This window comes from Calypte anna, chromosome 2 (assembly GCF_003957555.1).
Source record: "Calypte anna isolate BGI_N300 chromosome 2, bCalAnn1_v1.p, whole genome shotgun sequence".
In the NCBI taxonomy this organism is placed as follows: domain Eukaryota; kingdom Metazoa; phylum Chordata; class Aves; order Apodiformes; family Trochilidae; genus Calypte; species Calypte anna.
The window spans coordinates 90046774-90058928 of NC_044245.1; the positions used below are offsets into that span (position 1 = coordinate 90046774).

The following is a 12155-nucleotide window of genomic DNA, read 5'->3' on the forward strand; positions in this document are numbered from 1 at the left end:
GATGTCAGATGATAATGTCTAACAAGCTGCTATCAGTCAAAGAGCAACTATCAAATTAAAAAGTGCATTTTCTTTGTTAATGTTACAAGTAGCCACAAGGAAAATAATTGATACAATATTTTCTTCTCATTTTACAGGGCTTTGTAACATTTGTACAAGTGGATAACATCCCATTATTCAGTCTTTTAAACAGCATCATGAAAGGCTGATACATTTTAAAGGGGAAAACATGGGTACTAAAACATTGGTAGTATCAGGAAAACTTCAGAAGAACTTCAGTTTGAAGTGAAATAATCTCTAAAGCATTTTATGAAAGTAACTAGCTTTAACAAATGCTATCTTTTTAAATTTAAAAGTTGTGTTGGGAAGCCCTTGTCTGTCTCCTTGCAATTTACTCAGTTTAATTTTGAGATAAATTTAATATTGAGATAAAGAAACAGCTGATAGAAAGAATAAAAAGTCTTCTGAGGCAAACTGGCCACACTGGAGAGGATAACCATTTCCTCTTTGCACAGAGGCATCACGTCAGCTTGAGAAAACCAAACAGAACAAAGTCAGGAATTAGAAATATCTAGACCTTGGTAATGACCCACAGGCAAGACAGGAAAGATTATAAAGACAAATTAGCAGGTATACCTGTGCAGTGAGTAACGATAAATTTTTTTGTGCCCGAGCTTTTCTCCTTCTTTCTTTCTTGCCAGAGATCACTAGAGAAGGGTGGGGAGTGGGGTGGGAGGGGACAGGGTGTGAAGGGTGTGTGTGTCTCTGTCTGTTTTTTCTGACACACGGATGCGCACACACACACTCAAAATCTTTACACTGGCTTTTAATTTTAGTAACTCATTTAACCCAGCTGGAAGAGAATCTACAACTTCTTGCTTTTAGCATTATAAATATTCCAAATGTTATAAAATCTATTGCAAAAATGTACATTCAGTGGTTTTATGAGGCACGGGACCTGCTAATGTATTTTCAGGGAAGCTTGGATGCACTCTGTTCTGCCCACTGCTGGAGAGTGGTGGGGAATCCAGGGGCTCACGCTTGATGGCTTGCACCAAGCAGGGGTTTTTAAATTCACAGGGCATTTTAAAAACCTCATTATTCTGCTCTTTCTCCTCCCCTGGGTTGGGGCTGTAGAAATGGCTGTAGCACACTGTGTGCAGGGGGTTGGGCATGCTTTCCAAACACCCAGAGGAGTTCTGAGGGCAAAACGGAGCCATCTCCTTGCTACGTGAACTTCTGCAAGATCTGTTCAGGTTTAGGTTGCTGGGATGATTTGCTACGATGCATTGCCAGTTATGTGGAGTGTAAAGGCAATGCCTTGGCTTCTGGCAAGGTGAGGCTGGATCACAGAGGTCCGGTTCTGTCTTGAGGTGCACTCTATTGGGGTAGCCAAGCACTTGCTTTCTCACCAAGACATTCTCATCCTGCCAGGCTCCATTTTGTGATGTCAGGTAGTTATCTGCAATGTTTTCGGAATCAGAATCGTATTCTGTTTTGATAGGCATCTCCATGGGAAAGGCTGCATCATAGAGAGACTCTGAGGATGTGAATGGTCTCTGCAGTTTCAGATGGTCCATTGCATAGTTCTCCACACAACGCTGTTGTACACCTGCATAAGGCTGGCAGCTTTCTGCCCTCCCCCAGTGAGAAGGGCAAGTTGATGCTAAATTTAAGAAACTTTGGTCTCTGTTGTAGAATGGTCCAGCTCTCCTGTTTGAACACATATTCATTCGTTGGCTCATAGAACAAGAGCTTGAGTTTCTTAAAGTCCAGTTACTGTTTGTGGTGCAGTTGTTTTGGACACTTAAAACTGATGTGTTAGAATTGAGAGGCTCCTCCTGCATAAAACCCTCACCGTTTGTCTGAGGCTCAAACTTCACTTTTACACTGTCTTGTTCATTTTTCACTCCTGTCCAGTTAAGATGCTTCCACTGGCCCACAGTTTCAATGGCACTGTTATAGGAAAGCCCCTCCAGGTTTCCTTTCAAACCAGCAAAACTGTTTGGTATCTTCAGTTGTTCATCTTCTTCCCTTTCAATGACAGAAAAAAAAATCAATGAGAAGTTTCTAAATAGATGTTTTCTGGTATACAAACAGAGTGGCACAACAGACATTATAAGAGATCCTTTGTCCTTAACTTAATATGGGACTCTCACAATCTCATCCATATAACACAACCTTTGCATTTTTGGGGGAGAAAAAACGTGTTCATGCATGTAGGTGCCAATGTGTGTGCACAGCTACCTTTCTATGGCACTGTTTCATTTAAATTCTGATAAGCATTTACTCTTCCATATCAGGCACACAGCTCAAAAATACTTTAAATATTGTCGTACAGTATGTTAACTATCTCACACTTTTGTTCTTCCCCTAAAATGTATATAAATAATACATGTGTGCAGAAAAATATAGAGGTAAAAATGTAAAGAGTATCTTAAAGAAAAAGTGTTTTCTTAACAAGAAATTATTTGGACTCAAAAGAATTTTCCACTCAAAGTGATTTGAGGGAGAACCATGAGGGTCTTATATTTTGAGAAACACAGAGTTATTTGAGGGAAAATAGAATGCCTGAATTAAATGCCCAGAGTAGTCACAGATGTTGGACACAAGTTTTTTTTACATGTCTAACCTAATTCATGTTGTCTTTCATTTCCTAAGATGGACAATGAATTAATTTTCTTTCTCTCCAGCTGAACTATTCAACAATAGCAAAGAGCTCTGGCAGGGAAAGTTTTCAGAACTTGATATCCAAATCTTCAGGTCCAGGATTTGCCTGGAATTCACTAATATGCTAATTCTCAAACAGGCAGGATCAGTGCCATGAAACCACCCCACTTTCCAAACAAGAATTATCCATCTCAATAAGAAACCAAGCATGAAAATCTGGAGAGCTGGTAAGGGGGGTTAGAAAGCAGTTTCTTAGCTCTCTATTAAGAACTTTTTCCTGAGGATGGACCTAATGTGCAAGTACTGGATTTTCCAGTAGAGGGAGTCCATGTTGTTAAAAAGAGAGAATATCCCACTGTAATAGAAGGACACCCAGAAAGAATATTTTCTCTTTTTTTTTTCCATGAGGTTTTGACTGTTTTCAGTCCTCTGCTAAACAGCTTTGTTATTGATAGCCTTGAGATGCAAATGGCACAATTAAAATGTTCTGCAGAACTGTCTCCTTGGGAAATGGTCTAATTGGGAAGCAGTGGACTGAGCAAAATGCAACAGTCACAAAAGCTTAGACTCCCAAATGAAGAATTTTACAGTGAAATAGTATCTAGAGAAAATTCTCTGAAAGAATGAGCATTTTCAGGAGGACAGCACACATTTTAACAAAAAAAGTGGCAGTAAGAATGAAGTCTACTGCAGAATATTAGGATAAAGATCTGATTATCATCTCCAAGGCCAACTCTTGCAATATGAGGCTGCAGGAACTATCAAGCACAGAACAAGGATCTTAACCACTCAGACAGTAAAAATGTAACTGAATAAACTTCAAAGACCATGCTTCATTACACAAAACCTGATTTAGAAGTAGAGACTTGAATAAAAGAAACAGCTCCTTTAATGTGCTTATTAATCCAAGTTCATTCCCTCATGTGGCAAGATGATGTCTGTGCTGTCCCAGTAGAGGTGAAGAGTTCCACCACTCTCAGGTGGTAGCTCCTCTGCTTCTGGATACTGGATCCAGTTCACCTGGATACTGCCTGCAAGAGCTATCTGCTCTGGAAGCTGAAAGACTTTTTCATTTAGTTCTTTCACCTGCAAGGCATTTTATAGGGAAAAAACCAGTGATAACAGCCACATTTTTTCTACTGGGACAGAGGGTGACTGTGTACACCTCATGGTATTTTCCTGTTCAGTCCATTCTCTCATCTCCTTCTTCAGACCAGCTTGAAGAGATACCTCAGCAAGTGGAATAGGCAATCCCAGAGGGGAAGGAAGAAAAAGCCAGTTTGGGAGGAAAGGATAAAACCCAGAGGAAAGGTCCTCTCTGAATGCAGATCCACAAGATTCCACTGCAGGACTGATCCTACAGCCACCTACAGGTATGTATCCACAGACATACAATGAATATGAGCATCCCTGCTTAGATTATGTTAAATATCCACCAATAAAAACATGAGCTCGGCTGTCACACAGAAGGAAAAAAAAAGCCTAATATAATCAAATGTTAAAAAATAAAAAAAACAAGACACTAAACCAGTGAAGAGTTTCATCTGCAAAGTAAAACCCCAAAATACATTTTTTTTTTCAAGATAGTAAAAACATTAATAATCAAACATTTTGGTTTTGAAGTATTCTGGTTTAGTATGTATGTACAGTTGACTTCAGAAGAAAAAAGGACTGCAGAAAATAGATATTGTTTGGGATTGTACCAGCCATTTCATATGAACCAAGACAAAAATGGATTTCCATTCTGTAAGTAAATTAAACTCCTCCTGTTCAGCTCTTAAGTCACTACAGTCCTTTTAAGGATCTCACGCTTTAAGAATACCTTGATTTTTCTAAGCCTTTTTTTTTTTAAGTATTGGAAAACATACTTACTTTAACATTTGCTGTTGTGCAAGGACATATTCTGAGCAACCACTTCGACACAGAAGTTGCGTGTTAGCTTGAACCCAGACCCAGTGATCTTCATTTGCCTGTACTTTGACTAGAGAAATGCCATTTTCTCCATTATTTTTTGCTGTAAAATTGAAAAGAAAATCTGTTTTTATACAAGCAGTGTTTAGCATTTTTTCTTAGCTAAACTAAAAGTGAATATTCATAGGTTTTTTGCTGCCCTGAAATCATCATTTTTAAAAACCTAATGAGCCACTTAAACTGTAACCACGGATTTTTCAGTATTATTTGTTCACTTATTAAAAAAAAAACAAAACAGTAAAAAACCACCTCTCAGTAATAGTACAGTAACAACAAGAAAACATTTCTGAAAAATAGGGCTATGACAAAAAGATGTTTTTAAAGAAGTTTAGGGTTTCCAGCAGGTGTGAAAGAAGGCTGGCTCTACTCGAGAAGTTGCACACTGGGGGTGCTCTCACTATCAACATTTATCTATTGTAAAAACTGAAAGGCAGCATAGACTCTCATAATATTACCACAGCAAACACTGGAAAAGCATGAGTCAAATGTTCAAGGAAATAATGAGTTTTAAAGACAGTATATTCTGATTTCCCTCTGTTTTCTGAAAAAAAATAGCATTTGGAAAAAACTAGCATTTGTAATGTATTATCCAGTTTTCCTCAGGGAATACTGAGGGATACATATGATATTTATTATGAAGGCTTCCCTGTAATCTTGTTAAATTCAGTGATGCCATATTTAGGAAAGTATACTCTGAGTATTCTTATTTGTTATGATTGAATATATATCTATAAAGTCAGTATCATGGTATTTCTGCCAACTCCAAAATAGCGGACTAATTCAGTGCTGTCTTTTCAATTGGTCAATTTATATATTTATAATTTTTTGCATCTTTTTTATAGAAAGGGTTTTAGAGTGAAGAAAAAGAGATCTTTGGGACCAAAGCTCAGAAGACATAATAGGATAAAAGACAAAAAATTTTCTTCATAAACTGTACAAAATCCAGAAGTAATTAGCAGACACCTTTGATTTGGTTTTCAGCAATCTGTAATGCATTACTGGAAACTGCACCTTCATGATGAGTGTTTCTTCCATATGATTCTGCTGCTTCACAAAGACCTGAATTACCTTTGGAACTGGAGCTGAAGAGGAGAGAAAATATGGCAGATGTCCCATCAGTAAATGATAACACAGTAAAATCACAAACTCTGAAAGATATGATCTTCAAGCTGTTGGCTGTTAGCAAAGACTTATGGTTTAAATGTGTAGGAACCAACACTTAATAATTATCTATGTTTCTTGCATCATTCGTTTGGTCAGACTAGTGTATGACTGGAATTCTGCATTCATTTAAGAGAAATATTTATGTTTGGGAACATTCTGCTCAATAATTACTATTTCTGGAATACTGAGATTCAGTTTTAATTGAGACAAATGTTGTGTATATTCTGTTCTGCCTACTCCAAGTCCATTCAAAGTATGTATATCACACTGACCAGCAGTTAGCATGACTTCAATTTGCAGTAATCATCATAGTATTTTAATTACTTTCTTCCAGTTTTTGGTTCAAAATGTGTATTAGAGCTTGGAAAGGCTGCAAAGTCCATGACACTGCTTTACAAATTTTTTCTGTTAAGACCTTCAGAAAAAAAACTTATTGTATAAATTTGCCTGCCATCCCTGGCCAGCTTCAGTCCTGAACCAAAGGAAATGCTGAAGTTAAACACCCGCTTCATTCTTGAAAAATCCTTGGCCACTCTACAGTCAGTTAGTAAAGCTTAAGTAAAGCGCCTCTCCTTCAGGAGCTGAATTCTGATCATCAGCTCATTTCACCTGGACCATAGAAAGATTAGTAAGTGGAAATGACTTTCCAACTGTCTTTTTAAGCCTGCATAGTCCATTATATCAGCATTCCAGTAATTTAATTTGTGTCAAAGGGATGCACGTTCTAGAACCGCATTACATGTCTGGTAAATTCAGAGATACAAAAGCATATCCTAATTAAAAGCAGAATTATGATGCTGTCAGTCATACCGAGGAGCATTTTGCTTCACAGCAATGGACCACACTGTTGCAAGGTTATATTTAGCCAGACAAGGGAAACCATGGTCCTAGCCCCCAAAATATCAACTCAGATTCAATCACAGAAGAAAGATGAACATAAGTGTTAGGAAGGAAACGAGTCAGAACACAATCTGTCCAGATCTGTGGCTGCTACCGAGTGACCAGCCCCAGGCCATTTAATCTAATTGTAGAGTTTTGTGTTCATAAGCCTTCTGCTGTAAAATAAATCCATACATCAAATACATCTCATTTGAATCTATATGAACACACACACACACGCACATTCAGCTTTCTAAAGTTTTCCTTTTCCCTTGCTTTCTACCAAAATACCTAACTACAAGTAATTTTGCTACCAGAAGATGCTGAAATTTCAGCCTCTCGGCAGAGATACTTCTTCTTTTCCACTTTTACAAATAGTTGAATGACTTACTGTGTTGGTAATTTCTGAAGGTTAGGGAGGTATTCTAGCTCTCCAATTTTTATATAGAATTATGTATAAAGTAATGTAATACTTAATATGTATTTGATGTAAAGTAAAATATGTTACATGACATTGTTACATTACATTACATTGCATTATATTTACTATGTATTATATTGTCAGCCTCAGATAACTTATTCACTTTTCTAAGAAAGAGTTTTAAAATAGATATTTAGACTAATCTGTGCTTTTTCCATGCTTAATAAACACAAAGCCCATACTATACTTTACTAACTGCTAAAAGATTAATTTGAAAATACTTTGTATTCACTGCTGCTGCATCATCAGCTTTGTGTTTTGCTTTCACAAGCAAGCTTTTCATCTTCATCTCTGTCATGGAAGGGAGCAGAAGTGGTACCACGATGCAGAATAAGGACAGCTGAGGTGGCAGTACTGTTCCTGATGAGGATTTCTTCCTTTGTCCAAAAAGAAACTTCAGTTTGCCTTGAAACTGCATTGTCTGTCATACAAAAGAACAATAGTATTATCTTAAGCATCTAGTGTATAAAACTTGTAAAGGTTAATACAACCTATGGACCAAAACCAGTTTAGAAAAAGGGATAAAACATAAAAATTTCATTGACTTCATACAATTTAAACCATACCATTTCAGAGGCATGTAAGTGAAGGTACTATCAAGTGTGAAACAAGACACTTTAGGATGATCTTTGTTTTTTGATCTCCTGTGTACTTAAAGTAGAAGCTCCCCATTATGTTCTGCTTGCCAAGACCAGCAGCTATGGTGGTGCTAACAGCTCTTTCCTCTGGGCCTCATTCTCAAGCTGGAACTTTAAATTTTTCCATGCTCTGGTCTCTCCAGTGAGGTGGCTTCTGAGTTTCTTTCCTCTTGTCCTGCACTTGTTCTGGGAAGTTCATGAACTGGCATAATCCAAGGGCTGAACAGGCAAAGGAAAAGATATTCTCAAGGTATCCATATCCAAAGTACCTCGCTTGGAAGGCGTCATCTATCCCTGCCTCTAATCTCCATAGAATCAGAAGGCAGAGATCAAGCTCATAGCAAGCTGGTACCTCTCAGTGAAAAACTACCTACCACAAAATGACCAGGGAAAAATAAGCACATTTGTGTTGGGCCTTTCCCAGAGCTACAGAATTAAAGCAGGAATGCAGAGACAACAAACTGGTATGACTGTTCAGACCTACAGTCTTCCAGCAAATGAGCATCTGAGACAGCAGTTGCATTTTGCTGTCTCATGCTGATCTCTCATTTTCTTTGTGTGTGCCATAATTTGTTGTAAGAAGAAGCAGTCCTGGTGTTTTCTAGGCAAGTGAGGATGTGATTTCCAGGAATAAGCCACTTTTAGTAAGCCTATTTGAGGAGTAGGTGAGAGACATTCTAATTCTCCTTTTTATTATTAAAAGACCCTTTACAAAAGGGGAAAGTGGATCATTATTACGTCTGTTCCTTAAAGCAAATATTTTGTGCTTAGATGTTTGTCATTGAAACTCAGGCTTGCCATCCTTGTGGTAGGCCCAGTACAAATCAAGGACAGATTGTCCAAAAGAACTTAAAACATGAAAGTTCATAGATTCTTTCAGTTTCAAATCTTACAACCTTCTTTTCTCCCACCATTCTTTCCACATATCAATAAATGTCTTCAGGTGTTTCTCGATAGTGCTCAGCAAATGAAAAGTGTAGCCTCTCCACAGGCCTCCACAATATTTCTGTTCAATATTAATGTTGAAATATTTGTTATATGAAGTAATTAAAATCTATTATGTCATGACTACAATTAAGTGAAATTATACTTACAAGGAAGCCTGAAGTACTGTCCAATAAGCAGCGAACTCGACAGATGAAACACCGCGTTAAGAAGGAAGAATAATCTGGTGTGCTGCCATTTTCTTGTGCTTTAAACAGTGTACTGAGGAAATATTCTTCTCCTAGGAACAGCAGTGGAGGCAATACATATCAGATCATGCTAAGAAAGAATAAAAATGTTCTGTTGCTAATTGAAGAAGCTGTTATGGAAATTGCTAAAATTACTCTATGGAAGGATGAATATTAAGTTGTATCATATACAGATGCATCTGCATATGCTCTTCCAAAAGAAAAAAGAAAACCTCTACTGTGGCATTGAGGTGAGTTTCTTGAGATACTGAGGTTTTTATTTCCTCAGTGTTTGTGATTTTTTTTAATGATGCAAAGCAGCGTAACAGCTGTCTCTGGTTTTGAGTTCAAAGATCACAGAAAATACATTAGAGAAAAAAGGAAAAAAATGAGGGAAAATGCTAATGTAAGGAAAAAAACCCAATGAACATACAGTGTCTGATTAGCTAATGTTCAGCTCTTGCCTCTTTGATTTTTAATGAAGTATTTTACAAATCTGAACTACAAGTGCATAGCTTTTGAAATACTTCTTTCCCAAAATACACCAGCATTTATGCAGAGTTATGAACTCAGGAACTAAAATTCTCCACAGTATATGTTAGGACAAAAATTCCAGATGTTCGTAGCTTTTAGTAGTTCTAAAGATTCATGCACATTTTTTGTTTTCTGCATGCTTCCTTCAAAATCTTACAAAGCTCCTCATATATCTGTGAGACTTGCAAAACACAGAAACTGCAGGAAATTCAACCAGTTTCATGACTATGTTTCTGAGGACTTCATAAAGGCTGTGAAGGACTGCTTGCAGGTTTCTCCCCACCCTTCTGGAATCTGTGCTTTCTCAATTTGTTTCCTCCACTACTTTCTCAGCTTCTGGTAAAAAAACATTTATTTTTTCTGAAAGCAATAGTTCTACATAGTTTACAATTTCAACCGTATTATATTTTCTGTATTTGTGATTTCAGATTAACACCTCATGTAGGAGAAACTTCGAGAACACATATCAACCTGCCATCCTCAGGAATACAGACTGAGAGGAAAAAACATGTTGTTAAACCTACTTTTTCCTCCAGAATCTGTCCAGGTAACTTTGCATGGGAAAATCAACAGCAGAATCTGATGTGGATTCTGTGGTACAAAAATATTTTGGGGGGAGTTTTTTGCATTAATGAAAGAAATACTGGTGTCCTGATCGGTATGAACAAAAGGTTGCTAGGAGGAACAAAAACTCTGTTCATCCTAGATGGATAATATTAATTAAAGAAAAATAAAGGAAACTTCAACTTTCTAACCTCAGTATCAAACACTACCTTATAAATGTCAAGGATCAGCAAGAAGTGTCATCTATGGGACGAAAACATTATAAATAGCCATTATGCAGCTTTCCAGTGAAGTTTTGACATGGAACAGACATGGGTGTAGGTGGAGAACAATCCTAACTTTATATATACTGGTGCCTGTGTTTCCCATCAACATATACAATCCCACCTGTTTCTGTTTGTAGTTGCTGTCCAGACAACATCTGGGGAGGATTCATGGCCCAGTGCAGTTGTCTACAGAAATCCTGGCGATCGTCCACATGAATGTAATCATATATGTTTTGGTGCATTACATCAGTCTGAAACAATTACAACAAGAAATGTTTAATTTGTAAGCGTAGGGGGGCAGACACTTAACTTTAGGTTAATGCTTTCCTGCACTTAATGACTAAGTACCTTCAAATCAAAGATTGAGGAAAGTTATTTCAGAGGCCCCTGTTTTTCATGTCTGCTCCTTGATTTCACATCCTTAGATGATTCTTTTGATTCTGAACTCCTTTGTGTATTTGCTAACAGGAATCATTAAAAAGTCCAACAGCAGCCAGTGACAAGTGGCATCCCCAGGGACTGATGCTGGAACCAACTCTGTTTAATTCCTTGATTAGTGAATGATGGGATAGAGTACACTCTCATCAGGTCTGCAGAGGTTACCAACTGGAGGGAGCAGGACAGCTACTCACACCTTGGCAGGCTGGGAAAGTGGGCTGACAGGAACATCAGGAAGTTCAACAAAGGCAAAATTCTCTCTGATTTTGGGTACCCAAAGATGAAAGAAAGATATTGGCTTATCCAAGTGATCCCAGGAGGGTGCCACCACGACACTCAAGAGAGCTGGAGCAGAGTGACACACCAGGAGAGGAAAGAACAGGGTTTGTTCAGCTTGAGGAAGGGGAAATTCTTCAGGAAGAACTTAGTGTTGTCTACCTCAACCAAGTGAGTAGGCATAGAGAAAACAAAGACCTACTCTTCTCAGAAGAGCAAAGTGTGAGGGCAAGAAGGAATAGACACAAGTTGCAACACGGGAAACTGGGACTTGATATAAGTGAAAAAAGATTATAGTCAGAGTGGTTAAACACTGGAACGGGTCTGTAGTGACAGAGGGCTCAGAGAAACTCAAATCTTGACTAGATGAGTCCTGTATCAACCTGGTCTAGCTGGGTCTGTTTTGAGCAGGAGGCTGGACTTGATGAACTCAAAAGGTTCTTTCTAACCACGTGGTTCCGTCATTCTGTAACTTTGCAATGTATTTATTATATACAGGCAACCAGTCTAGAAAAGCAGCATCTATTGAAAATGAAAGAAAACTTTTAGCTAAATCTTATTTTTGTTATAGTCCTTATTTCTGTCAACAAAGGCTTTACAAAAGGAACATTACGAGAAATTAATCTTCACCTGTCAGATCACCAAAAGAAAAACAAAGTGACATGGGCAAGGCAACAGAGTGATGAATTTTAGAGAGCCAGTAAGCAGGAGTTGCTACAACGAAGTCATTACAAGGACAGCGACTAAGTATTCTAAATATTTCTTAACATATTTACCTGATGAAACCCTAGATAGTCCACAATTGTCGATGACGCATAGAATATCATCCCATCTGCACTCACCACCAATGCAAAGCCATTCAGTGACTGAAGAATGGAAAATAAAATAATTAAAAAGATAATCAGAAAACAAATAGTAAAATATTTATAAAGTGAATATTCTAGATATGAAAAGATCACTCTGCAAAAATGTCGGACATCCATTTTTTGCAGAAAAGCCTTTTCTTCCCTAACATGAAAAGAATCAATAACAATTCAGAACATGCTTTTTTCCTTTTTTGAAAAAAAGTTATGATAGCTGATTACTATGTAACTAACACATT

General features: G+C 37.6%; 1 protein-coding gene across 1 annotated transcript in view; it reads right to left on the bottom strand.

Moving 5' to 3' along the window:
- Window positions 1-857: 857 nt before the first annotated feature.
- AHRR (aryl-hydrocarbon receptor repressor) overlaps window positions 858-12155 on the bottom strand; it is an 85079-nt gene continuing 73781 nt past the window's right edge. Inside the window, exons 5-11 of the mRNA XM_030445653.1 lie at window positions 11830-11919; window positions 10461-10590; window positions 8898-9028; window positions 7387-7586; window positions 5605-5723; window positions 4543-4684; window positions 858-2034 (exon numbers count right to left, since the gene is read on the bottom strand). Of these exons, the coding sequence (XP_030301513.1) occupies window positions 915-2034; window positions 4543-4684; window positions 5605-5723; window positions 7387-7586; window positions 8898-9028; window positions 10461-10590; window positions 11830-11919 (1932 nt within the window). The 3' untranslated portion in view covers window positions 858-914. The remainder of the gene's footprint in view (window positions 2035-4542; window positions 4685-5604; window positions 5724-7386; window positions 7587-8897; window positions 9029-10460; window positions 10591-11829; window positions 11920-12155) is intronic.